This window comes from Corythoichthys intestinalis, chromosome 12, assembly GCF_030265065.1.
Source record: "Corythoichthys intestinalis isolate RoL2023-P3 chromosome 12, ASM3026506v1, whole genome shotgun sequence".
In the NCBI taxonomy this organism is placed as follows: Eukaryota; Metazoa; Chordata; class Actinopteri; order Syngnathiformes; family Syngnathidae; genus Corythoichthys; species Corythoichthys intestinalis.
In genome coordinates this window covers 38,189,290-38,215,399 of record NC_080406.1, presented here as the reverse complement: position 1 = coordinate 38,215,399, position 26,110 = coordinate 38,189,290, and the positions used below count along the sequence as shown (strand labels likewise).

The 26,110-nt window shown below is 36.9% G+C and overlaps 1 protein-coding gene across 1 annotated transcript in view; it reads left to right on the top strand.

Moving 5' to 3' along the window:
* The window catches only part of ptpn4a (protein tyrosine phosphatase non-receptor type 4a), a 140,552-nt gene that overhangs the window by 58,419 nt on the left and 56,023 nt on the right, over positions 1-26,110 (top strand). Inside the window, exons 3-9 of the mRNA XM_057853196.1 lie at positions 3,349-3,456; positions 7,310-7,352; positions 8,129-8,207; positions 9,735-9,779; positions 10,056-10,108; positions 23,470-23,590; positions 23,859-23,946. Coding sequence (XP_057709179.1) covers positions 3,349-3,456; positions 7,310-7,352; positions 8,129-8,207; positions 9,735-9,779; positions 10,056-10,108; positions 23,470-23,590; positions 23,859-23,946 — 537 coding nt within the window. The remainder of the gene's footprint in view (positions 1-3,348; positions 3,457-7,309; positions 7,353-8,128; positions 8,208-9,734; positions 9,780-10,055; positions 10,109-23,469; positions 23,591-23,858; positions 23,947-26,110) is intronic.

The following is a 26,110-nucleotide window of genomic DNA, read 5'->3' as shown; positions in this document are numbered from 1 at the left end:
AATAGCTGGGCTCGTAAACGGTGACATTTTTGTATTCAAGCAAGGAATGGGACTCACTTGGTAAAACTTAATTCAATTAACTAGAAGGGTTTCTACTTGATTAATCTTGATTCATTGACTTCATAATATATATATTATACATATATAATATATATATATTACTTCATAATATTATATTCATAATATATATATTATATATATATATATATATATTACTTCATAATATATAAATTATGAAGCCTATGCTTGATTAATCACAGTTTAAGCTTGTAGAAATATTAGTCCCAAAAAGCTACTAATTTTTTAATTGTAAGGATTTTAGTTAATGAATGTCTCAAATATTGTACTCTGGAAATATGCGATGAATTGCATTTCAATACATAACATTACAAAACGGTAACCTGGGCAAAAAACTAAGAAATCTGAAGTTAATGTGTTTACTGAGACATTTTTTTCTGTCAGTCCAACATTTAAATGGTCAAAAGAAAAAAAAAAACAATACAAAGAATGCACATCTTTCTTCTTGGAGGAAAAAAAAAAGGTCATATATATTTGATCATTTGAAAGGCCTAAAACTTCAAATAACCTGAGCAATTTATTATTATATTTTACTTTAGATGGTCCCCAAAACGTTTTACAACAAGAAACCTTTTCAATTGGCTTTTCCCTAGCGTCGTGGGTAAATTACTGTATGTACAGACTAGCACATTATCCAAAGTATATAGATTTGCACAAATTCACATTTTTTTAAATCAGTGTTCAAGGTATTTGTTTACAAATGAAACGTGCTTGTTTAATTGGATTTCTCTATTTTTATAGCCATCTGCTGAACTAATGTGCGCGTCAATTTATTTGGTGTAATGTAAAATTATGCCCTGACAAAGGTTCCATGATTAAAACATAAACTGCGAACAAAATGAGTTAATTTTTTAAAACCTAACATCTTTTATAATTGATTATACGTAATTAACGCGTTAAAATCACACTCCTAGTTTAAGCATTATTTTCCTCTATTATCAGCGATCCAAGAAATTCTCCATTTGCATATTTAAATACAAATACAGTAAGCAGTCTTTCACTTGGTTACTTGAGGCTGATTTATATTTCTGCATTGCAATGACGGCGGACCTATGACATTAACGCAGACCTGAATTGGAGCCTGCGCCATAGCCTGACCACACGTCACGTCAATGTGACGTGAACGTCAAAGGACTGTGATTGGTCTGTTTAGAACATTGTTTTCGGCTCAGCACAACAACACCGACATTTTCCAACAACTCCGCAAATGTCTTCTCAACTTCTCCTCAACTGTTGTTCAATATTGATTAGCGTTCCATCTCCATTGCCCTTGTTGTCTATGACCGGAGGAAAACTAGAGGAATTCGACACCGAAAACAGTACAACGAGAAAGCCACATCTAGTGCAGTGGTTCTTAACCTTGTTAAAGGTATCGAACCACACAAGTTTTACATGAGGATTCACCGAACCCTTCGGAATTAGATAATAAAGCTTTTTTTTTTTTCAAATTCAAAACAAATATATCTAAGCTAGCAAGCTAATAACTTAGCAAATTCCCGCTCAAAATTCTTCTGATTTTGACAGCGTGTTTTATGAACAGGTCAAAATTTGAGACCACGCTGCACATTGGTCTGTTGTATTCCCTGATTGAAAGTGCGAGTCAACCTTCCACTGAGCAAACCAGTTCCTCATCCCATCAGATATAGGACTAGCAGTTAATATAAATGGATTTAGCCTGCAAATTGGGAGCAAACCATTCCAAAACATGATCTTAAAAGCCATTTTGACTAAATTTATTCAGCGTACCGAAATAGGGCTCTGCGTTTCTTTACGTTTGCCAAACCCCTTAGACTTACTCACTGAACCCCTGAAGTTCGATCGAACCCAGGTTAAGAACCACTGCTCTAAATTAATAGGAAGTGACTGAAAATCTACAGCATTTTCTTGTACTAGTATATAATTAATAGTGGCAATAAAAGCAATATATGATACATGCTGTACTGTATACAACTTATGATCATTAAAGGGGAAATTTTGCATTACAGGTTTCACATGTGGATTCACATAATTTTTTTAATTATCTACGGAGTTACGTTCTCTGTAGGTCTGTTATAAAGCCTATAAATTGAGGCCAAACCAGCCCAAAACGTGGTCTAAAAACGCCACTTTGCCTAGATTTAGTCAGCGTACAAAAATAGGACTCTGCGTTCCTTAACCTTCACCGAACCCCTGAGGCTTACTCACCGAACCCCTGGGGTTCAATCGAACCCCAGTTAAGAACCACTGATCTTGTGGGTTTGCGGTGAATTACAGTGCAACGCGTTCCCTTGGGGCAGACCTTCGAAGGCTCAATGACGATGTAGGTCCGGTCCTCGAGAGCAGCTATCCAGCTTTTTTTCCATGTCTCCCTCCTTTAACAAACCTGAATAAAATGATCAGCTCATCAGCAAGCTCTGCAGGAGCCTGATAACGATCCTGATTATTTGAGTCAGGAGTGTGGGAGGAGGGAGACATGAGAAACAAGCTGGATAGGGGCTCTAGAGGACCGGAGTTGGATACCCCTGGTCTACGCCGTCACTCCACCGTCAACGGAACGCAGAAGCATAAATCAGCCCTTAAACTAGGTCAGGGGTCCCCAAACTATTTTCCATTGGGCTTCAGTGGGTGCTGGCTTTCTTTCCAACAAAATAGGACGACACCTTTGCATCAATCTGGTGTCTTACAAATGTAATCAGTTGATTGTAGTCAGGTACTGCTTGTTTTAGCAGAACGCCCTTTGATTAAACGGTCTGTGCTCAATCGGTGGGTACAAAAACCAGGGCCCACAGTGGCCTTTGAGGACTGGTTTGGACTCTCCTGTACAAGGTGTTGTCTGCTCTTTTCAGCAATCTTAAACCAGATTGCAGTTAGAAGTAAATTTTACTGTACGCATCAATTTACCCTTCCACTTTTTAAAGAGTACTACAGTACCCCTCAGGCTGAGCTTCCATCTTTGTACATTGTCTCTTACTAATCGTTGGTGAATAACTTTATCTGTGTGAACTTAAATATTCCAGACAAGTATGGAGGGAAAATGCTCTTTCCAGCCCTTTGCTTTGATACAACATGGCACTTTCAGTGAAGTTCCACTGACTGAGATATGATTTAATTAGTTCCTCCCTCATCTTCGTAACCTCCCCCGACTCTCTTGTGATGTTTTAGTTAAGGAGTTTGGTAATGGCAACAGACGAGGACATACTTAGTAGGTTGTGTCCCAGTTTTAGGCTTACTAAGAAGTTTTTTTAGAATTATATTTGTAATATCTTTTTTTTTCTCTCTCTCTATGTGCAGAAGTCCGATCATGGGCAGGTCTTGCAGGACGATGTGTTCAAGCACTTGGAGCTGACCGAAAGAGACTACTTCGGACTGCACTTGACAGACGACTCCTCGGATGTTCCAGTCAGTATCTTGTTTAGATAATCCAGGAGTGTATCTGTCTGTGTGTGTGTATACAAACAAGTGTTTGATACGGTCCTTTTTTGCTGAACATTATTAGAATGTTTAAGTGAAACATTTGTTTCAGTGAATCAAGACGTTTTAGAACATCTACTTCACTTTGTATCCATTTTATATTGAGACCAGAGCTAACATACGTGTCCGCTGTTTTTGACTAGTTTTTCTCAGAGGTTGGTAGCAGGACGTTACATTTACTCAAGAACCGTTTTTAATTATTTTTCCTTTAGTATTCTTGATAAGAATAAATGGATACATGGAGGTACATTCTGTTTGCTGCTTGGTCTTTAAATGTTGACATTCTGGGCTACAAGAACTCCACTTGGGACTTGAGAAACATACAAGAAGATTTTATGGTCTGCATTTACAAAATACAAAAGAAAACCAGCATATCAACCATAGCATATAAATGCAAATTGTAATTTGCCCAACCCACTCAGACCTCTCTGACTTCTCTGTTACTTGGCGTAGAAAGAAAATGTGCATTCAAAATGAGCAGCGCGGGAAAAAATAAGTCAATAGATCAACATTGCTGATAAATGTGAGTGAATACACCTGACAACGTTAAATCTAAAGACATATGTAATTATATTACTAATCATCTGTTCATGGTGAGCCTATTATCTTATTAAAGTTGTATAAACATAGTTAATTTAAGACCACGTTTGTGCCTGATTTGTTTCACTTATGTGGTATGGTAATATTTTTTTTGTATTCATTATATTCATACAAGTATGAGAAACAACACAAAAGGTTCAATAGAAAACTTTTTTATTCGAAATTTCAAACATAAAAATGTTTGATTTATAAATTATAAATACAGTGATACCTCAGCTCACGAACGCTTAAGCTCACGAACTTTTCACCTCAAGAACATTAAATTCGCGAGCATATAGTCTCTGCTGATGAACTAGTTTTCGGCGGACAAACCAAACCACGCGGTCGAACAGCGCCTCGAGAAGCTGACGCACGCTCACGGCGTCCCAGTTCGTCCCCTCCCTTTCGTTGAGTGCGGACGTGGTTTGTGTTTGATAGACATTTTGGACCATATTGAGTGTACTTTTGCTATTATGGGACCGAAAAAGACCCCACCACAGGCTAGTGTTAAGCCTAAGAAGACATTAAAGAAAACAAGGTATATTTTTGTGTAGTTTTAAGGCTTATTTAGTAGAAAATTATGTTTTATGGGGACCTGGGAACGGATTATTCTCATTTTAATGGTTTCTTATGGGAAATAAATGTTCGGAAGACGAACTTTTCGCCTTACACACACTTTCTGGGAACCAATTATGTTCGTGAGCTGAGGTATCACTGTCATTCAATTAAAAAATATATGTATATGGTGGAAAACACTCAGGTGACTTGAGGTTCGGCTCTGAGAGCCCCAATTTGGCCAAATTTCAAAATTGTCCTATATGCATGTGTGATACATCATTGGAAAGCTTAAAAATCTTTTTCTGAGGGAAGAAAAATTTTTGAACGGGAGGGCATTTTTTGAGACCTTAAAAGTAGGTCAAATCAAGTGAGTGAAAAATAGATATTTTTGAGACCTTTGAAATTTTCTTTCTTTTGAAAGGTTTTGGACACCCATCCTGGTACATAATAAATAATGAACACTTCAAGATGATCCCCTTTGTCTACTCAGATCTTTGATAATCATTATGCATCCACTAAGACGTGGGTGGATTTACAATAATAAAGGAAAATGGTGTGTGACTAAATGTACCAGTAGATTTAATCTAGCCCTGCGTTTCATTTTGTAAATAAACATGTCTAAACGGGAGTTAGCTGTATAGTTAAGGATAACTTTACTGCATACATTTTTTGATTTGGCTTGATTTTAATCTGTGCAAAGAAAAAACATTTCCTGTGGAAATTTTGGGGTTAAATTCCAATACCTTAAGATTTTAATTTTTGCAGTGGTCTTTTGAAAATATTTTTTTCAATTATGATTAAAGAATGTGAATGAGCGATACCGAGAATAAAAGGCTTTATATGCATAAAGGGAACATGTAAATGTGAGTACATAAGACTATTTATTGTATTTAGCCTTGAAGCGTAGGACCTATGCTTTATGATTTAAGCATCTAATGTATCTAATGCATCAATATCATCCCAAAATAAGCAATGCAAACGGCATAAAGGGTCGAAAAGATAATGGACAGCGTGCTATTCAGTTATTCTGCTGTGTCCATAATTATCGCACGAGCGTTAGACTCCAATGTATGTCTTTTTGTGGCTTTCCGATAACTCAAAGTGAGTGCATGAGAGAGCATAATTAAAGACACCATGATTTAAACGAGATATGTTCGCGTACTTTCTTTGTTTCTATCCAAAAACTCAGCGTAGCATCTATCACAGAGTGTCAAGACACAGCTATGAATGGCCACAGCCGGACCTTGTGGGGATTTTATGGGTGAAACACGGAAATATAACAAGGGTCTCGATGCAGAAGTCACAGACAACAAGGAGTGGTAGAGATTTTTTTTTTTCAAATATTTACTCTTTTAAACGTTTTTTTTTCTTCTTTTTTTTTGTTTTTTTTTTGTTTCCTTTGTTTGGATCGATTATTTGCCATCTAAAATATCGGGAAAATGTGACGGTAACAACAACAAAAAAATACAATTAAGCGATAGTTAGATATCCTTGACCTATTTACAGACACTATTTTTTTTTCATTGTGACGTAATTTGTTTAAATAAAATATGTGTGTGAATAAAGTTGTTTTTGTTTAATCTAAATATAAGACGTCAATTAATTATTCTAAGCTAAAAATGATAGACATTTCAAATAATAAATATAATTACTTCTTTTTATGGCTGGGTTGAAACAAAAGCAGTTGCGCAGTGTCTGTAAACGAGGGTCTCCAGGGTAAAACTGACAAATTAAAAATAGTCCGGGGGCATAATGCGTCATGAAACTGCTATGACAGCACATAGACATATTCTTCTATCAAACACAACAGTTCTTTTTGCTTAAAATACAGCGGTTTATTTTCAAGAGGGGTACAAGAGCAGAAACTACTTTCGAAGCCTTGTCTGTGTTTTCCGCCCTATATAATTAAACAAAGAATGTCACACTCAGTTAAAATGCAAAACTTCTGTATTCAAATGTTTTTATTTATTCATTCATTCATTCATTCATTCATTCATTTCCCGAGCCGCTTATCCTCATTAGGGTCACGGGGGTGCTGAAGCCATTCCCAGTCAACTATGGGCAGTAGGCAGGGTACACCCCAAATTGGTTGCCAGCCAATCGCAGGGCACAAGGAGACAACCATTCGCGCACACACTCATACCTAGGGACAATTCAGAGTGTTCGATCATGTTGTGTTTTTATGTATTTATTTTTAACATATCGAATCACAACAGTTTACTTTTCACTGAAACTAGTTTATGGGAATCATAATAAACAACGTTTTTTGATGGATTGGTTTTGTGATTGATTACAGTTAAGATATTCATTGGGTTATTGGTTGTCATCAACTCACATCCTTACATTTTATTAATCCAGATGAATAAATGGCAAACATTTAGCTCATTGCTTGCCATTGACAAGAAAAGAATGGCTGCGCTGCTAGCCTCACAGTCAAAATGGATTGGACGTCTAGCACCATCAATGGCAACCAGTGAGTTAACATGCATGCAGTATGCAAGTGTGTTTGTATTGTCGCACACAGTGTTTGCATATTTCCAATAGTTGTGCGTGTGTGTGGCCACCGATGAATAATTTAGGTGATGTAGTCATGCTGTGGAAGCGTTATGGTGTCTCTAAGTGTCTCTCAATCAATATTTTACAGCGCTGGCTGGATCCCAACAAGCCCATCAGGAAGCAGTTAAAAAGTAGGTGAAATCCACAACATGGCACTTTAACCAACCACCACAGACAGTTTTCCAGCAGTCACTCATGCCAAATTGCCTTGAAATACCAAATTCACCAGCTGGTTGAACGCAGAACTTCAGCGAGCGAACGCTACAAATCTGCCCTCCACCTCCAGCAAAATTATCCAGTCCACATGATGTGTGTTTTCAAATGTTAAATAAGCCTTAAGCAATGATTAAACTCCATTTCAACCCTGCTCTTATATTTGCTCGTGAGTAATTTAGATTTTGTAACGTCAAGTTGTGAAACAATCAAGCACGACCGCTTTTGATATAGTGCTATTCGAGATTTGTAGTCCCCCAGCACAGCTTGAACTTTATTTCAACTGTGGGTTTCTTATTGTCTTGTTAAGGCGCTTTTATTTAGGACGGCACATACTGTGTCAGCAAATTTGTTTTATACATTTATCGTGCTTGTATTCTTTTATATTCAATAACGAGAAGACGTGATGACAAATGCACTGTACATACATAATGTCCATATTGCTGTATTGCTCACCTACTCATTTCCAATTATGAAAGGAGCAACCACCAGTTGTTCTCATCTGGTGTGAAGGATTTGGCAATAGTAGTATATCACACTGGAAAAAATAAAGTGTGGCCATTACAACTATAATCAATATTCTACCCACCGTCTTGTATTTTACTGTTAGGTTAAACCAATCAAGAGCACTACACCATCTTAAGCATCACTAAGCTCTGCTTTCTCCTTCAAACCTTTCTTCATGTTCCACCAGGAGGTTCCCCCCACAACTTGAGCTTCAGAGTCAAATTTTTTGTGACAGATCCCAGTAAACTTCAGGAGGAATATACACGGTAAGATATTTTCTTGGTTGCTTTGTTCAACTGTTAGATACGTTAATAAACCTAATCTATTTAATATCCCTAATCCATTCTAATTTTCACCTAAAATGAATATTGGTGATGGCAATTAAAGTGGCGTTTGACTTACAGTATAATTGCTATACAACAAGGGTGTCAAACACAATTTTTCAAGGACCACATAGGAGGGCCATTATGTCCACCAACTATGGCTGCCCCAAATACAGTGATCCATCGCTACTTCGCGCCCTCAGTCCATTTCGGATTTTTTTTTTCCAATTAAAAAAAAAAAAAATACAGATGAGCTGTCCCGAGATCGCATTGTCTCTCGCTCGCTCGCTCGCTCCCTCACTCACTCTCCCTGCTCTTTTTTGGTCAGAGAGTGAACTGGAGTTGCTGATTCAAGAAAAAGATGATTGACAGACGTTTAAGCTTTGATCTTGCCAGAGACTCCACCCTTAAAGCACCTCATGTGTCAATCATCGTATAACTTATTAAACAGTTGCTGTGGCAACTCTTTGTGTGTAAGTGAGCAGCTGGAGCAGATTTGAGTGGACACTCAATGAAGCATTTAATAAGGACAAGATTTTTTTTATTTTATTTTTTTTTACTTTTTTTTAAATAGGTTGGGAGTCAACTATTTTTCTTGTTTAAAAATAATTCTGTGGGACAGTAACATGTTTAAAATTGATCATAGTTATTACATTTAAAGTGCTTAAAAACATTTATTAAAAAAAAAAAAACATATATATAGACACAGTTTTTTTTTTTAATTATACTTTGGGCAAAAGGTAACATAAACATGTCTTATATGTATCTCTTTCCAATGATAGATCTTAATAAATACATTGAACAAAAAAAAGAAACAAAAAAAAAATGGGGGTGCTACTTTGCGGGTTTTCACTTATTGCTGCGGGTTGTGGTCCCCATTGACTGCGAAAAACGAGGGATCACTGTAATCGAGTAATCGACCCTAAACCCTAACTATTCAATTATCAAATGAAATGACAATAGACAATTGACAATAGTCAATTAATCGATTAGCGACCTTGTTGACCTGAAAATTGTCAAAATTCCCTTTTTTTAGATTTAATAAATGTTTATTGATCAATTTGAATACATACAACAATCCACAGCACATTTCTTTTTTGAGCTGAATAGCAAATATTTTAATATTAATTTAAAAGAATAAAAAAGGTAGGAAAGCGGTAAATATTCTCTTCAATAGTTAAAAAATATATTACATTTGTTCAAAATTTTTTTAATAAGTAAATGTTCTATTAGTTATATTAAATAAAATTTAAAAAACACATAAAATATTCTTTGATTGATATAGTCCTCAGTCGTTTATCGAGGATGACAAAAAATTTTTTTTCAATTTAATTTTAGTGAGAAACTTGAAGTTGGCGCACATGATTGACTTTCGCAGGCCAATTATGTGTTGGGCCGGATCTCGCACTCAAGCCTTGAGTTTGACACCTGCGCAGTACAATCAAAAATCTTTTTTTCTCCCCTCTTCAGGTACCAATATTTTCTTCAGATCAAACAGGACATTCTAACTGGAAGGTGAGCATGGTAACTTAGATTTGGTTAAGCAATATGCTTCCTGTAATAGTCATCATTACATATTTGTATTTTCTAAAGCAAATTTTAGAGCCTCTCTGTTTTTTGGCATACTATTAATGTTCACACCAAACACATTTTTTTTCACGTTTCCATATTGCGCGGAGAGACTCGACCATGTGTAAAAAGAACTGTGATGATCTTGTTTTTTAAGGCTCCAAAGCTCAATTTTGGCCGCGTATGGAATTTGAGTGAATATGTTTGTCTTTCGGCTTCCAGATTGCCCTGTCCTCACAACACAGCTGCACTCTTGGCTTCCTATGCTGTTCAATGTAAGTAGTGCTCCCTGGGCACATCCTCCATTCATTATGATTGAATTCCAATTCATTAGGCTTCTCTTTATGTACACACACTGTAAAGCGTAATGGCTGTGGTTGGTCCAATGCCCCCTTATGGATGCTGCTCACAAGCTATTACTATTCAATTAAGCTGTGGTCTGTTATTAATGGCACTGCACATGAATATGCAACATGGTGGAGACCACCGTTTTGAAATCATCACTAGGGCATATTTATCTCTGTGGCCAATCAAAATAAGAAGGATTGATACGCAGTCTGCTTGTTCTGTAATGGAACTACATTAGTAAAATCTGACTTGGATGCAAGCAAATGAGCTTGTTTGTTAGTTGATTTCTAAGTCTTTTTACAATGTACATCTATAAAATCCAAAGATGCACTGAAATGAAAATTCTGAGGTTAAAAACCAAAAGCTGAACACCAAAATTAATTATCCAAATTGTTTTATATATTTTTTATATGTACTGCATGTAAAAAACACACAGAAATAAGACAATTATTAAATAGATTTTATTTGTTTTGTTGATGTGATCTTTTAAAATGTTCATTATTAATGTTTAAACTGAAAAAAATAACTGGTGGATTTACTTGATAAAATTATTGTAGCAATTTGCACTTCTATTACCGGTAAGTAAATTTTACTGCTTCTGAACTGAACTTAATATAGCAAGCAGTAAAATTTACTTTAAAATAACTGGTGGATTTACTTTATAAAATCATTGTAACAAATTGCACTATTATGCTCAGCAATATTTAGTTCAGTTCACAAGCAGTAAAATATACTTAATAGATTCAATGCAATTTGTAACAACGATTTTGTCAAGTAAATCCACCGGTTATTTTTTTTTTCAGTGTAGAATTCAAAAATATGTTTTTACTAAAAATTAATTGGTACTGACATTTCATCAATAGACAGCATAAAATAAGATTAAATACAATAAGATTAAACTTTAATTAAATGTTTAACCTGACCTACCTGTATGAGTCATTCAATAAATATGGCATTTTTGTTTTTTGTTTTTTTTAAATAAGGAGTTCTAATACAGATAGAAGGTGCCCCCCCCCCCCCCCCCCCCCCCCCCCCCCCATTGTAGTCTCCCAGCACTCTCATACACATTTCCCATCTTTTTCATAGTCCCTCAGCATAAAAATCTTAGGACTGATTTTTCAGCCAGCTGCTCACAACACTTTGTTTCAAGGTCACTTTCAAACTTTGTGCAGTTTTTTCAAACATATTTTGGCTGGAACATGTGGCACCATACGCTGTTGACATTCTTCTATGAATTTCAACTTGTTTGCACCCTTCAGCAACCAAAAACTTGCTTCTTCGTCAGACTTCTTTGTTAATTGCATTGTTAAAAGTTTTATTTTTTAAACCTGCAAAAGAAATTAAATCCATGTGAAAAAGAAGTAAAACAGAAAAATACAAAAAAATAACCTTCGATCTGTATTAGAAGTCCTTACACCCAAAAATTCACCTTATTTATTGAATGACCCTTGTATATGCCCCGCAGAAAAGCCAATTCCACTTATTGAGGTAAAGAGGCATTTTTTTTTTTTTTTTTTTTAAATTTAAATGAAAAGTACAGTATCTTCACTGCTTACTGACATATGTTCCTCTGTTCATCGAAACATGAGCCACAGCACTCACTGGTAAGGCTGCTTTTTTTATTCCAACATCCAAGTAATGCTCTTCAGAACTCGGGTCAGGTGAAGTCGCTAAGAAATACACAGACTTCTAATAGATCTCAGTTAAACGTGCACTGACAGACTCCCATAGCTTTCATTGTTTTCACACCGTGGTATCTCATCTTACTTATTTACTTCGAACACGACAATTGAGTGTCGTAATTAGAGATGCAAAGGGGGAACTTATCTCTTTAGTTAGCTGCTCAAAGGGGGGGGGTAGAAGAGAGATCTACTGGTGGGGAGTGAATGTTGCGGGCAGCTCTCATCTTCGCAGACCTCAACGCAGTCAAGACTCTCTTGTGAGAGCATGTAAAATGTGCTGTTCCACAGTAAGTGCAAACAGCTGCGCTGAGCCAACACACCCTCATTCACTGGACAGCACGCTACCGAGCATTTTGCTTGCACCATGGAACTTTCGGTTTGGTGAAGGGTTTTGGTGAAAAAACCATTTTGGAATCAAATCACATTTCTGCCACTGAATTTTTAGTGCATCTCTAGTATTTGTTAATATATAAACTGCACTGGGTAGCTCTAGGTGCCTAGCTTGTGTTACGGGATGATTACACCAAAAGATAGGCACCGCAATAGCCTGTAAAATCCACAAATAAACCACACTTGACGATAAGCCGCAGTAATCAAAGCTGGGGTGAGGTTTAGAGTCCACAAATCATAATACAGTGGTACCTCTACATACGAAGTTAATTTGTTCCAGGACCTTGTTTGTAAGTTGAAATGATCGTATGCGAGCAGGATTTCCCCATAAGAATACATTATAATTCCATTAATTCATTCCACAGACCGAAAACTGCACTAAATCCATAATAAATAATGCTGGTTACTATTGCAAATAGCAATTACAGAGAGCAAAACAAATAATTATACCGTATTTTTCGGACTATAAGTCGTTTTTTTTCATAGTTTGGCAGAGGGTGCGTCTTATACTCTCGAGCGACTTACTGTATGTGTGATTATTTAAAGTTGGGTCGGGCTGACTTCTCTCTTGCTAACTTTTTAATAGTAAATATTAGGGCTGTCAAACGATTAAAATTTTTAATCGAGTTAATTACAGCTTAAAAATTAATTAATCGTAATTAATCGCAATTAATCGCAATTCAAACCATCTATAAAATATGCCATATTTTTCTGTAAATTATATATATATATTCTGTAAAATAACTTGTTGGAAAGGAAAGAGAAGATACAAGATGGATATATACATTTAACATACGGTACATAAGGACTGTAGTGGGCATTTCACTCTACTGTCATTTAAATCTGTCTATGCTGTCCTCACTCCGAAGCGTCTACTTTTTCCAAAGCTAGACAGCTAGTGAACGACGCCTTAATAATCAGACTTCTTCCTTTTTCATCTGATTTATTAATAAAATGGCCTCAAACCATTGTCCTCTTTAGACCGTAGTGAAACTACAAAAAAAAAGTACACAAGCATTGCTTTAGCAACAACGTTAGCTTAGCACGCTATACAGGTTCACTAAACATAAGCAAAAAGCGTCTCATACAAAAAATATAACATTTCGCTTACTAACATAATATGTACATTCTTTACAACAACCATACTTACGGACAAATCTTGTCCAAGGATCATATAAGCACAACATTACAACGTAGGCGTCAGCCCGAGACGTCGTGCAGCCATATTGAACTGGCAAGAAAGCAATAAACCGTGTCGCAAAGCGACCACAAGAGTTCACTGTTAGACAGCACAAAAAACCTTGCTGTAAAACTTACCAAAAGGCAGAATACTGTCTGAGTGGGACATGTGCGTTAATTGCGTCAAATATTTTTACGTGATTAATTAAAAAAATTAATTACCGTGCGTTAACGCGATAATTTTGACAGCCCTAATAAATATACATTCATATATTTATACTACGATGTATGGATGTTAAATAAAATAAATAATATGGATAAAACAGAGAAGGCGAGGTACATGCCTGCGCACGTGAACGCAGTGGCTCTCTTTCCAATCTTCTGCATCCTGGTATTTCCTTTTCGATATGGAGCAGCTATAGGAATGGAAAAACAACCTAAAGACAGGGGAATTGAAAAGCAAACAACTGCGGTAGGAGTGGGATATGGAAAGGATTCAAATTGATTGTTGAAGAATATACGGAAACCTGTGTCTGCTTCGCTGAATGTAAACGAATGTGGCGCTTTGGTCTCATACGAAAAATATATTTAACAAACTTTTCCAGCGTTATTTCACTTTGTAAATGCATTTAAAATGATCCTAAAAATATGTAGACTACTTAAACATTGATAAAAGGCCCGATCTAACTTCTAGCGTCATGTAATGTGAGCATACCATACACCTATTCAGCCTGTTGTTCTCTATTGTATTTTAAATTGTTGTTTTAAATTGATTCTATTAAATCAATTTCCCCCCAAAAATGCGACTTATACTCTGGTGCGACTTACATATGTTTTTTTCTTTCTCATTGCACATTTTTTTGGCTGGTGCGACTTATACTCAGGTGGGACGTATATGGGGAAAAATATGGTGAGTAAAATCTGAATAATAATGATAGTAATAATAATAATACATGTAATAATGTAACAAATCAGGTTCTAAGGTGACGGATATGTTTTGCGTGGGGTACCTGAACGCACCGCGTGGCTGACGTGACAGAGTGAGAGAGAGGTGCATTGGAGTACTTTCACTTTTCATGTTCTATTGTTGGCGTCAGCTCCGGCGGAGAGTAGGCGTGTTATGTTGCACAAGTTCTGAAATAAATGATTAAAAACCTGACAAAGCTGGTGATTTCTTTGGCGATGTTACAATAATAATAATAATAATTATCTGTTAACTTATAAAGACAAGCGAACGGTGGTCGGAGGAGGACCATCGCGATCGGAGACATTTTATGGCCGTATTGTCAAGCCAGTTCACGGATGTGCACACCACGCTGATATTTTCTATCATTTCCATCTTCATTTCAATGGTAAGCGCCACCTTTTACCATTTTTTTTTTTTCACCAGCTGCGCTAACATTCTTATGTTGATTTCTCTCACAACAAAATCAGCCGTGCGTCCGTCTTGCGGGAAAACAAAGAAACGGGCGCTGTCATAAATAGTCACATGTCGAGCACGTTGTCGGATGTAGAAACTAGTGCAGAAACAATTAATCGATTAACTCGAGTATTCGATTAGGAAAAAAAAAAATTCAAATTAAATTTTGTTGCTTCGAGTATTCGTTTAATTAAAGTGGCGTTGTACTGGTTTATTCTGAAAGTGTTTGCATTTTGTTTCATTGATTAGGGTGGATACACTGCCCTCTGGTCTGCCTCTTTTCACATGGCTGAATCCAACTGCTCCCTGTTAAGACCAACTTAAGCTTTTGTTTGAGCTAATGTTTTTAATGTGTTCATAATTTAATTTATAGGTATATTTAGCCGTTTTTTGTGGGAATATGTGTCTGAACCATTTAAGAGCATTGTTAAAAAAAAAAAAAAAAACTGTAGCATTTTATAGCCGCTAAGCTAGCTGACTTTTTCTGTGTAAGTTAGCCAATTGTTCTTATGTTGTACATAGATCCTCATTTTAAAAAAAAAAAAAACGTTTGAGGCTCAGCTCAGGTATTTTAATTTTTCATGTACCTTATCCGATTACTCGATTATTCGAACTAACTAGTCCAACGATTAATCGACTACTAAAATATTCGATAACTGCAGCCCTAGTAGAAACAAATGGCGAGTCAAATTTTACGTCTGATGTCGAAAAGATCGTGTGACGAAGCGATTTTATATCGAGGTACCACTGTACTTACGCATTTTCTAAAGGCTGCTTACAAGCAGCGTACAGTAAGTGCAAAAATATAAAATACAAAATGTAAAATATATGAACTTGCCAAAAGAGTGGAGAATGACACCGTGGACTTTTTTTTTGCTAAAGTTAGAATTTTATGAACATTAGGAGAGCCTTCATGTAGCAACAGGATTCAGTTCACAAGCTGACTTTTACAATTTTGTAAATCTATGACAGAGTGAACTGGGACTGGTGTCATACAAAGTATTCAGTATGATAATGAAAATACAATACACAAGAACAAAACGACTCATTTCATCTAACTTATAATTGATAGTAAAACTTTGAAAATTAAGATTGACACTTATTAAACACAATTTAGTTGACAGAGGAGTGTTTGGGACATGCCAAAATAATTTGAAAAAATGGTAAAATGAAAGAAACACATTTTCAGAGACTTAATTATAGTGCTGTGTGTGCAGATGTTAGGCCACTTTTAATAAGACCTCAGCATTTCATTATTATTTTATATTTTCCTGATGACCGAGTAATTTAACAAGGAGACCTAAGGCATTTCGCAGTGTTAGTGACCTATTTACTAAAAAGCATTTTACAAGAGAGCTTTACCAATGTCTCCCAAATATGGTTGTCATGTAGAACTTCACCTTATGTTTGAAAAGTATATTATTTCATTCTGACTTCATTAACCCGGCATGTAAATGTATTATTAGATTTCACAGAAAGGCTTGTAAAGTATTGACTCCAGCACTTGGAGATATTCCACTCGCAGTAGAACATCAAGGTTGACCGAGTAATCTCAGTTAATCCTTATATGCAACTGAATGTAACTCCGCAATACACTTTTTTCCAAGACGTTACACCATCTGTTCATGCTTTAAAATTATATTCAAACAATTTTGTTTATGTATTACATATAATTTCCCTTTTTATTAATGATTTTAATTGGGTATTGAGCATAATTTCACCTTCTATTCATTGTGCAACACTCACCACATGTGGGTTTAATCGTATTTTACTGCAGGTTGTTTTTCTGTCAGCTGTTTGTAATGCGTGGAAGCACAGGAAACTATCAAGAGTTGGTTTGTGCTCATCCGCTTGTGGTTCATAGCCCCCTTGCCCCCGCCCCATTCGCTCTGGTTTTGTGAGCTTGCACACTATATAGGTCAGAAAGGAGATTTGGCCTACTGCGCCGACACGGTGACACTGGTGCTTTTTATACAGAACAACCCAAACACACTCTGTGGCTCAATTCTCACTTCACTCTGTGCCAGCCAGATTATGCAGATAAATGTTTGCTTTGGGAAGAAAAGCGCTTGAAGCAGCTGCATATGCTGCTAATTCAGCACACCCGGTCCATGTGCCAGCACTGATCAAACTAAATCCCACATTTCATTCTTAAACACCACAAATTTGTTGTCTACAATTTAACTAATGGTGGAGCAAATCCCTAGTTGGCTTTTAAAGGTGTAGACATTTGTTTTTCAAAATGAGTAGCATTACCTTCTATAGGTTGTGTCTGCAAAGTCGCACCATCATACTCTAACGGAGGCATTTTACGGATACATTTTAAACTGTGATGTTTTTGGCAGCTCTTTAAGTTTTAGCCTTCTGGACAAAAATACACATAATTTTCATCATGTTTTATCAATTTCTAAATTTAGTAATGTCGAAATTAATGCTCAAAAAGTTTTTAGTCAGTAAAAATTAACAGGTATTAGTCTAACAAAACAATATTAATAATTCCACCAATTTTGGATCAACATTTACTTTACACATTTATTTTCAAAATAGTAGTTTTCAGGTCCAATGAATATTAACATAACAAAATATGAGCAAAGACTCATACGTACATACTCACCGGCCACTTTATTAGGTACACCTGTCCAACTGCTCGTTAACACTTAATTTCTAATCAGCCAATCACATGGTGGCAACTCAGTGCATTTAGGCATGTAGACATGGTTTAAGACAATTTCCTGCAGGTCAAACCGAGCATCAGTATGGGGAAGAAAGGTGATTTTAGTGACTTTGAACGTGGCATGGTTGTTTGTGCCAGAAGGGCTGGTCTCAGTATTTCAGAAACTGCTGATCTACTGGGATTTTCACGCACAACCATCTCTAGGGTTTACAGAGAATGGTCCGAAAAAGAAAAAATATCCAGTTAGTGGCAGTTCTGCAGGCGGAAATGCCTTGTTGATGCCAGAGGTCAGAGGAGAATGGCCAGACTGGTTCGAGCTGATAGAAAGGCAAAAGTGACTCAAATAACCAGCCGTTACAACCAAGGTAGGCAGGAGAGCATCTCTGAATGCACAGTATGTCGAACTTTGAGGCAGATGGGCTACAGCAGCAGAAGACCACGCCGGGTGCCACTCCTTTCAGCTAAGAACAGGAACTGAGGCTACAATTTGCACAAGCTCATCGAAATTGGACAATAGAAGATTGGAAAAACGTTGCCTGGTCTGATGAGTCTCGATTTCTGCTGCGACATTCGGATGGTAGGGTCAGAATTTGGCGTCAATAACATGAAAGCATGGATCCATCCTGCCTTGTATCAGTGGTTCAGGCTGGTGGTGGCTGTGTAATGGTCTGGGGAAGATTTTCTTGGCACTCTTTGGGCCAGTTGGTACCAATTGAGTAGGGCTGTCCCAAACGACTAATTTTCTCCCGATTAGTCAACCGACTATTTTTACGATTAGTCGACTAATCTAGTAATTAAATTTTTTTTTTTTTTTTACTAATTTAGCAATGAAATTTTTGTTGACGCTTATCAATTCACAAAAAAACATATTGGAACACTCAAATTATTTATTAAAGTACAAATAAACACGTAAATAACAATAATAAATCACAAATAAACAATGAGTTCAAATGCTGATAGAATTAACTAGTGTAGCATCCCGATTGAAAAGATGGTCTCTTAAACTGATGGTTTACAACTTTTATTCCATCCTTGATGTAAACAATTGTAATTGGTTAACTGGGCCCTGAGTTCGATGGATGGAATATTCTCTACGATGCGACCCTCCTCTGGACAAAGGCCTTGCCCAGTCACCACCTTCACGTCAGGATATGTGGAGGACGCCTGGGGCAAATGGAGACCGCTATGCCTAACGTCCCTCCTGATAGAAGACGCTGAAGATCTATACATCTTTGGCACGCTGCTGGCGCTTGCCTTCCTGATGCTACTGGCTGCTCTCTGGGTTCGTCGCTTCTCGATCAGGATGAAGAACCAACTCCATGACGCAGCGGAGATCGTTCGACGTAACGGCGACCAGTTGGCCCTGTTAATGAAGGAACAGGCAATACTAAGTGACGCTGCCGCACGACTGGCCACAAAGATTGACGTGGAGCTGCGTGATCAAGAGAGATTCGCTCGTGCCAACCGGGCCAGAGATGACAATGACTGAACTCCTAATGGGATGCTGACTACAAATCAAAGTGGATGCAACACATGCGAGCCTCCAAAGCACCCCTAGCTTTCACCACTCACCAATCAAGGACATGTACTGATCGAAGTTACATAAATTTATTTGTGAAATCTCCATGGAAATTAATGACTTTTTGAACAGTAGGCGCTAGACTGTCATTGGACTGATCAGGAGCTGTTGCTTGTGCGACCTTGGTGGAAGGGGGACGGGTCCCGATAAGCTTTGGCTTTTTTCCGTTCCCTTTGTCATGTCTCTTTTCATCTTCTTGGATAAACAAATATTCCCCTTTTTTCCTTCTTTTTTCTTTTTTTTTTTTTTTTTTTTAAGTTGATTTTAATGCTGATGATGATGATGATGATGATGACAAATGACAATAAATTCAAATTCAATTCAAACACACTGTAAGAGCTACGGTGCACACAAATAAAGCAACACAATTAGAAATTAACAAAAACTTTTCACCTTTTTCCTTTTAAACCTTATTTATATATCAATGAATTGCCTATATGAATTGCCTTTACCTTAATTTATTACCTTATCATTGACAATCTCTCCCTTGAGTGCAATCACTGTATATACTGTATATATTTATGACCTTTTAACCTTATATAATTTTCTATACCATAAAATAAACCATAACATGAAATAAACCTTTCAATTAGCATTAAGAACAATACTAATAGCACTTATAAGGCCCATTGTCAATGAAACATTATTATTTAGTGAGGCGACAGCACCCTCTGGTGTACAAAAAATGAAAAAAAAAAAAAAGATTACAAACTGCGTGAAGGCGCTTGAGGTGTTTATTCACGGCCGACGTGCAAAAAAAAAAAAAAAAAAAAAGATTACAAACTGCGTGAAGGCGCTTGAGGTGTTTATTCACGGCCGACGTGCAGCCAAGCTTGGCATTGAAGAGACAGGACAGAAGAGTGTACTCTCCTTTGTTTCTTTGAAATAAGGCAATGTTTTGGACACTCTGGTGCGCTTTTTTTGGCTTTGTGCCGCTTTCCCCGCTTGCAAACAGAGCATCCGACATTCTAACTTTCCACGCACATATTTTTTTTAACCCTTCATTAACCGTCGACGGGATGTTGTGCTCGTCGACGGATTTACGTCATCGATGACGTCGACTAGTCGGGACAGCTCTACAATTGAGCATCGTTGGAACGCCACAGCCTACCTGAGTATTGTTGCTGACCATGTCCATCCCTTTATGACCACAATGTACCCAACTTCTGATGGCTACTTTCAGCAGGATAATGCGCCATGTCATAAAGCTGGAATCATCTCAGACTGGTTTCTTGAACATGACAATGAGTTCACTGTACTAAAATGGCCTCCACAGTCACCATATCTCGATCCAATAGAGCTTCTTTGGGATGTGGTGGAACGGGAGATTCGCATCATGGATGCGCAGCCGACAAATCTGCACCAACTGTGTGATGCCATCATGTCAATATGGACCAGACTCTCTGAGGAATGCTTCCAGCACCTTGTTGAATCTATACCACGAAGAATTGAGGCAGTTCTGAAGGCAAAAGGGGGTCCAACCCGTTACTAGCATGGTTTACCTAATAAAGTGGCCAGTGAGTGTAAGTGTGTACGCATGTTCTTACACATAAACCAAACATGCTTATTGTGAGGATGCAGTTTAGCAGCGCAAACAAACTAATTCATTATCATCTTATCATGACTTGTTGCATCTTATGTTTGAGTGGATATCAGCGTGGCGAGCCTTCAGATGCCGAGTTAGATAAGGAGTATTTTTTTCCGTATTTGTGGACAGTTGTTTCTGTCGACTCTGTCGCAATGCATCCTGTTTTTCTTTCGGTTTAAGCATATGTAAAGAATGACCACATATAAGCTTTTCAGTCTGTGACCATATGTCCTTGCGTCGTTTCCGACCACCAAGCCTCCAACCCCTTCCTCCTATGGTTAATCACCAATTGTATTTGTGTTGTGTGCAGTGTGAGTTGTTTGATGGCAGAGTTCACATGACAAAACAAAAACTGGGATGCAGTCTGACCAAGTACACGCGCAATAAGCGAAAATGTCAGGCATTGCGAACATGACAGAAAGTTTTTTTAGGTCGTCTTGTCAGATGTAAACTGGCACATCTCTCCTTATGTTGTAGTCGTCCAAAACATAACAAATAAATGTTAAATATGAATATTTTGAATATAAATAATTTATTAAATGATATTAAATATTGTAGTTATCTTCATTGTTGACGAAAATAACACTGATCTGAAGATAATATCACTTTTAGGGTGCTCTTGAGACATCTCTATTTCCCCCCCAAAAAATCAAGATTTTTTCCAAAGAATTTAACATTGATTGACATGATGGACAATAACTGGGGAAGAACATTTTTTGGTTAATGTTAGCATTTAAACAAAGGAAATGCTTTCTAAGACACTCGCGCATGAACTGGTATTTTTGTAAAGAGTTATTTGTAGACATGCACCGATTTCAAGATATACCGTGGTATGAAAACGTCAAGGTTTCAAAACAGCAAAAAAATTTCCGTCATACCGTCCCTAAGGTATAAGCTATTTTTTATGTCCCAAAAATCCATGAAGAAATCCCTCGCTTGCAGCTGCAAGGCTCAACACTCCCCCACCTGTTGTTGCTCAGTGTCAGTGAGTCTGCTGTGTTACACGATGGATAGAGGAGGTGAAACTCCCGAGACCCCCCCCCCCCCAATCGAAGAAAACGAAATCACCGGTATGGGAATACTTCAACTACAGAAAAGTTATAGATGGCTGCGATTTAGAGGAGAATGGCCAACAGACATGTAAAACATGTTTGCAGAGGGTGGCTGCCAAGGAGGCAATACCTCCAAAATGATTTTGCGTTTATACAAAATTAAAGGTTAGTAAACACTATCATGAATATTTCCCACCAGCTATGACAGTCAACTGCAGCGTGTTTCGTGTGTCTAGCGGTGGTAAAACGTTTTTTTTTCTCTCTCTGGCAACTGTCTGTGTTGAGAAAGAGCGTGTGTGTAATGTAAACATGATACGAGTCATACACATGTGCTTTTTATGGAAAATAATTCAAATATTTTTGTTCTGATGTTGAGCTATGGCTGTGGGTTTAGGCTCACCTGAAGGACTGCATTTATTTTTCATTAGAATATTTTGTCATTTTTAAAATTTATTTTAACTTAACATTATACTTATGTTTATGATTAAAAAATATATAAATCTTGTTTGATGGAAAAAAGTTTAAAAACATTTTTTAAATCTAAAACCCAGGTATCTCAATGTAACACATTTTAGAGCTGTAATTGCAATACCGTGATACTGTGATATTTTGGATTAAGGTTATCATACCATCACAATATCATCCCGGCACATGCCCAGTTGTTTGCTATATTTTCACTGAGTGTTTCTCCCCAACAGCACTGTGTTGTGACGTTGACCCCATCTGATGAAATGAAATGGTAAAAGTTAAATCGGTTATTCAACTGTTCTAAGAGCACAGTCTTAATAAATTGTGTTTACCAAATAAAGCATCTTTCGTGTGATTATTGACAACAGTGGGGGAGTCAACAAATTGGTGGTATTTGTGTCAAAGGTGTTCAAGGGTGAAACAAGCACTAAATTAGCATTAGTGAATATAAATCCATCATCTGAAATGGAGAGCTTAACAGCTTGTTTATGCTTTCGTACTCATTATTGAAAGCCTGAGCTGATGCTTGCTGAATTGAACCGTGTTAAAGTAATAACTGCAACCAACACTGTTCCAAGACTTCAGCGATTGACTGTACAGGGATTTCTCCCTGGAGTTATGCGTGCATCAATAAACGGGTAGGCTGGAATGGATTTATTTGTCAATATGCTTAAGCTGCAGACGTGTAGGTTAGTCCAGGGACTACTTGAGCGAATTGATGCTTTTGAACTTCAAGTGCAAGCTATCGAGCTAATGGCTTTGGGAATTTGATCCACGCCGCCTTCTTCTGATGGCCATGAAAGAGAGATGAGGGAACAATTCCCCTCTGACATGTCTTTTCCTGGAAAAACTAACACGTGTATGCTTATTATATTCAGATTTTCATCAAATTGTTAAAATTGCTCCATTCTTGGATTATTTAAAGATGTTATACCAGGAAAACAATTTGCATTTCTGACATTGTAATTCACTGGTGTCAAACTCGAGGCCTAGGGGCCACAGTTGGCACGTCACATCATTAGGTGTGGTCCGCGAAAGTAAATCATGTGCATCAAAAAACGTGTTTTATATGTATATAATATAGAAATATTTCTAATCTCTCCTATTTTATTCTTTTTTTTTAATTAAAAAAAATATATATATATTTGCTTTTGAGAGTCAACAATGTTCCTAAACGATGATTCGACTATCAAAATATTTGTTGATTAATTTGAATCAATTTTGACACTATATTCATGTCATCTTCTGTGTTGTAGCTGAATTGGGGGACTACAATGAGACTGAGCATCCTCTGGGCTATCTATCTGAGTATTGCTTTATCCCCAACCCACCTCAAGATTTCCATAAAGAGGTCGCCAAACATCACCAGCAGCACAGGTAAATGCAGGCGAGAGGAGTAGAAATGTGATTTTAGTTCTTGAAAATATATTTTTCAGATTCCATGACACTTTCTGCCTGCTTGTTTTTGTGTTGTTGTTTTTGCTGGCTCTTCCTCTCCTCCACCATATGCCTTATTTTACACACAGAAACACACAAGCATGCACAATTATCCTCCCTCCAATGTCACCATGCCCCCCTCCTCCACCATCACTGATCCTTGCCTGTCTTTTTACTCGACTCTTTGTCTCCCCCATCTCTCTCCCAGTGGTCTATCTCCTGCCCAGTCGGAGTTTAATTATCTGAACACAGCACGCACGCTAGAACTGTACGGGGTAGAGCTCCACTATGCAAGAGTAAGTAAAGTTTGATCTGCTTCTGCTAATGCCTGCGTGTGTTCTTGTTTTTCTATTTATCTTTTTTTTTTTTTTGGTATATATAATGACATATGGTCTGGTAGACAGTCACTGGAGAGTGTGATGGTCTATATATTGTGCTCAATTTCTCCACTAATGAGCATGAGCATTCACTGCCCATCCGCCCTGTTCTAATGAATTGGACGTCTAGCGCCGTCACCGTCATAAGCAGTTTACCAAAACGTTCAGGAAAAAAAGGAAGTTATTTTTAGTCAAAGTTTAATATTAGAAAAAAAATCTAATGTTAATGGACTTTAACCTTTATGTGGCAAGTGAATAGTTTAGTGCTGCAACAAGTAATCGATCGACTCGAGTAATTTGATTAGAAAAATGATTCGAAATAAATTTTGCTCCTTCGAGTATTGTTTTGTTTTGAAAGTGTTTGTATTTAGTTTTTATTGATTTGGGTGGATACACTGCCCTCTAGTGGCAACAGTGAATATGACATAACTCATTTCACATGGCTGAATCCAGCTGCTCCATGTTAAGACCAACATAAGCTAAGTTTTTGTTTGAGCTAATTATTTTTTTTAATGCATTCGTAATTTAGTTGATAGGTATATTTAGCAGTTTTTGTGGAAATATGTGTTTGAACCATTTGTTAAGAGCATTGGTTAAAAAAAAGTATTTTATAGCAGTTAAGTTTTGCTATGTAAGTTAGCCAATTGTTCTTGTACTTCGATCCTCATTTTAGAAAAAAATTTTTTTTTTATACATTTCGATGCTCAGCTCAGGTGTTTTATTGTTTTAAGTTCCTTATACAATTATTATATTATTTGAACTAAATAGTTCATCGATTAATCAACTACTAAAATAATCAATTGCTGCAGCCCTAGAATACTTCTTATGATTAAAAAATAAACAACATAACCCCATAAAAGTCTGGCGTTCATATTTGCGGACATCACATTTTGGGTCATGTTGGTCACAATATTAACATTTGGTTAAAAAATGTGGCCTACATGACCCAAAATGTAACGTCCATGTCTCAATATATATGTGTGTATATATATACATATATATATATATATATATATATATATATATATATATATACACACATACATACATAAAATGGATCATTATTTGTATATGCTGCACTTAAAAAAATCAATGAAATGTAAATTAAAATTAAATTAAATTAAAATGAATAAAAACAGAAATACACAGGTTATGGCCCCGAATAACACTCTAAAGTAGTTTTTTTTTCATAGTATTTAACTATTGCCTGCCATTGATTACAATAGATGTCCAATTAGTTTAAACTGGGAGGAGTGGCTGTGAGGTTTCATATTTCAGGATCATCAGCAAATGACTGCTGCGAAACCTCCAAGTAAAAATTAATTGCGTGACTAGGGTCCTCAAAGGGAGCCAGTGAGTTAAACCTACGAAGGATTAAGGAAGGATTAAATCAGGGGTCCCCAAACTATTCCACATCGAGCTAGAGTGGGTGCAGAATTTCTTTCCAACAAAACAGGAGGACACCTTTGCACCAATCTGGTGTCTTACAAGTGTAATCAGTTTATTGTGGTCAGGCGCGGCTTGTTTTAGCGGAAACCTTATTGGTTAAACGTTCTGTGCTCGGTCGGTAGAAACAAAAACTGGGACCCACAGCGGCCCTTGAGGACAGGTTTTCACCCGATTTAAATAATATTACACCTTAAAGTTCCTAGATATTTTAAAACAAACAATGATTAAACATTAAATGTGAATCTTTTGCATAATACAACTTGTTTAATGTACTGAAGTGAGGTAAAAACGTTTTTTTGGGACATTTATTCAGTCAATCTTTTGTGTACCATTAGAGGGAGCACACATACTGCTTATAGTATTTGTAACACACCTTGAAAACTTCTGTTCATAGCAAAACACAGGTTGGTGTCCTTGTGGGACAATGTGGAATATTAGAAATGACAAACTTATAAACTGACGTATATTTTCAAGAAGTAGTTTGAGTTGGTATGAAAGTGGGTCGCATGAAACTTTTCTGTGAATTTCAGGTTTGTAAACCACTGTAATGACATGTTATACCCCTAATTTGTAACTTTCAGTATGTCACATGCGATGTGTATGGTTGCTTGTATAAGCAGGGCTTCCTCAGTTT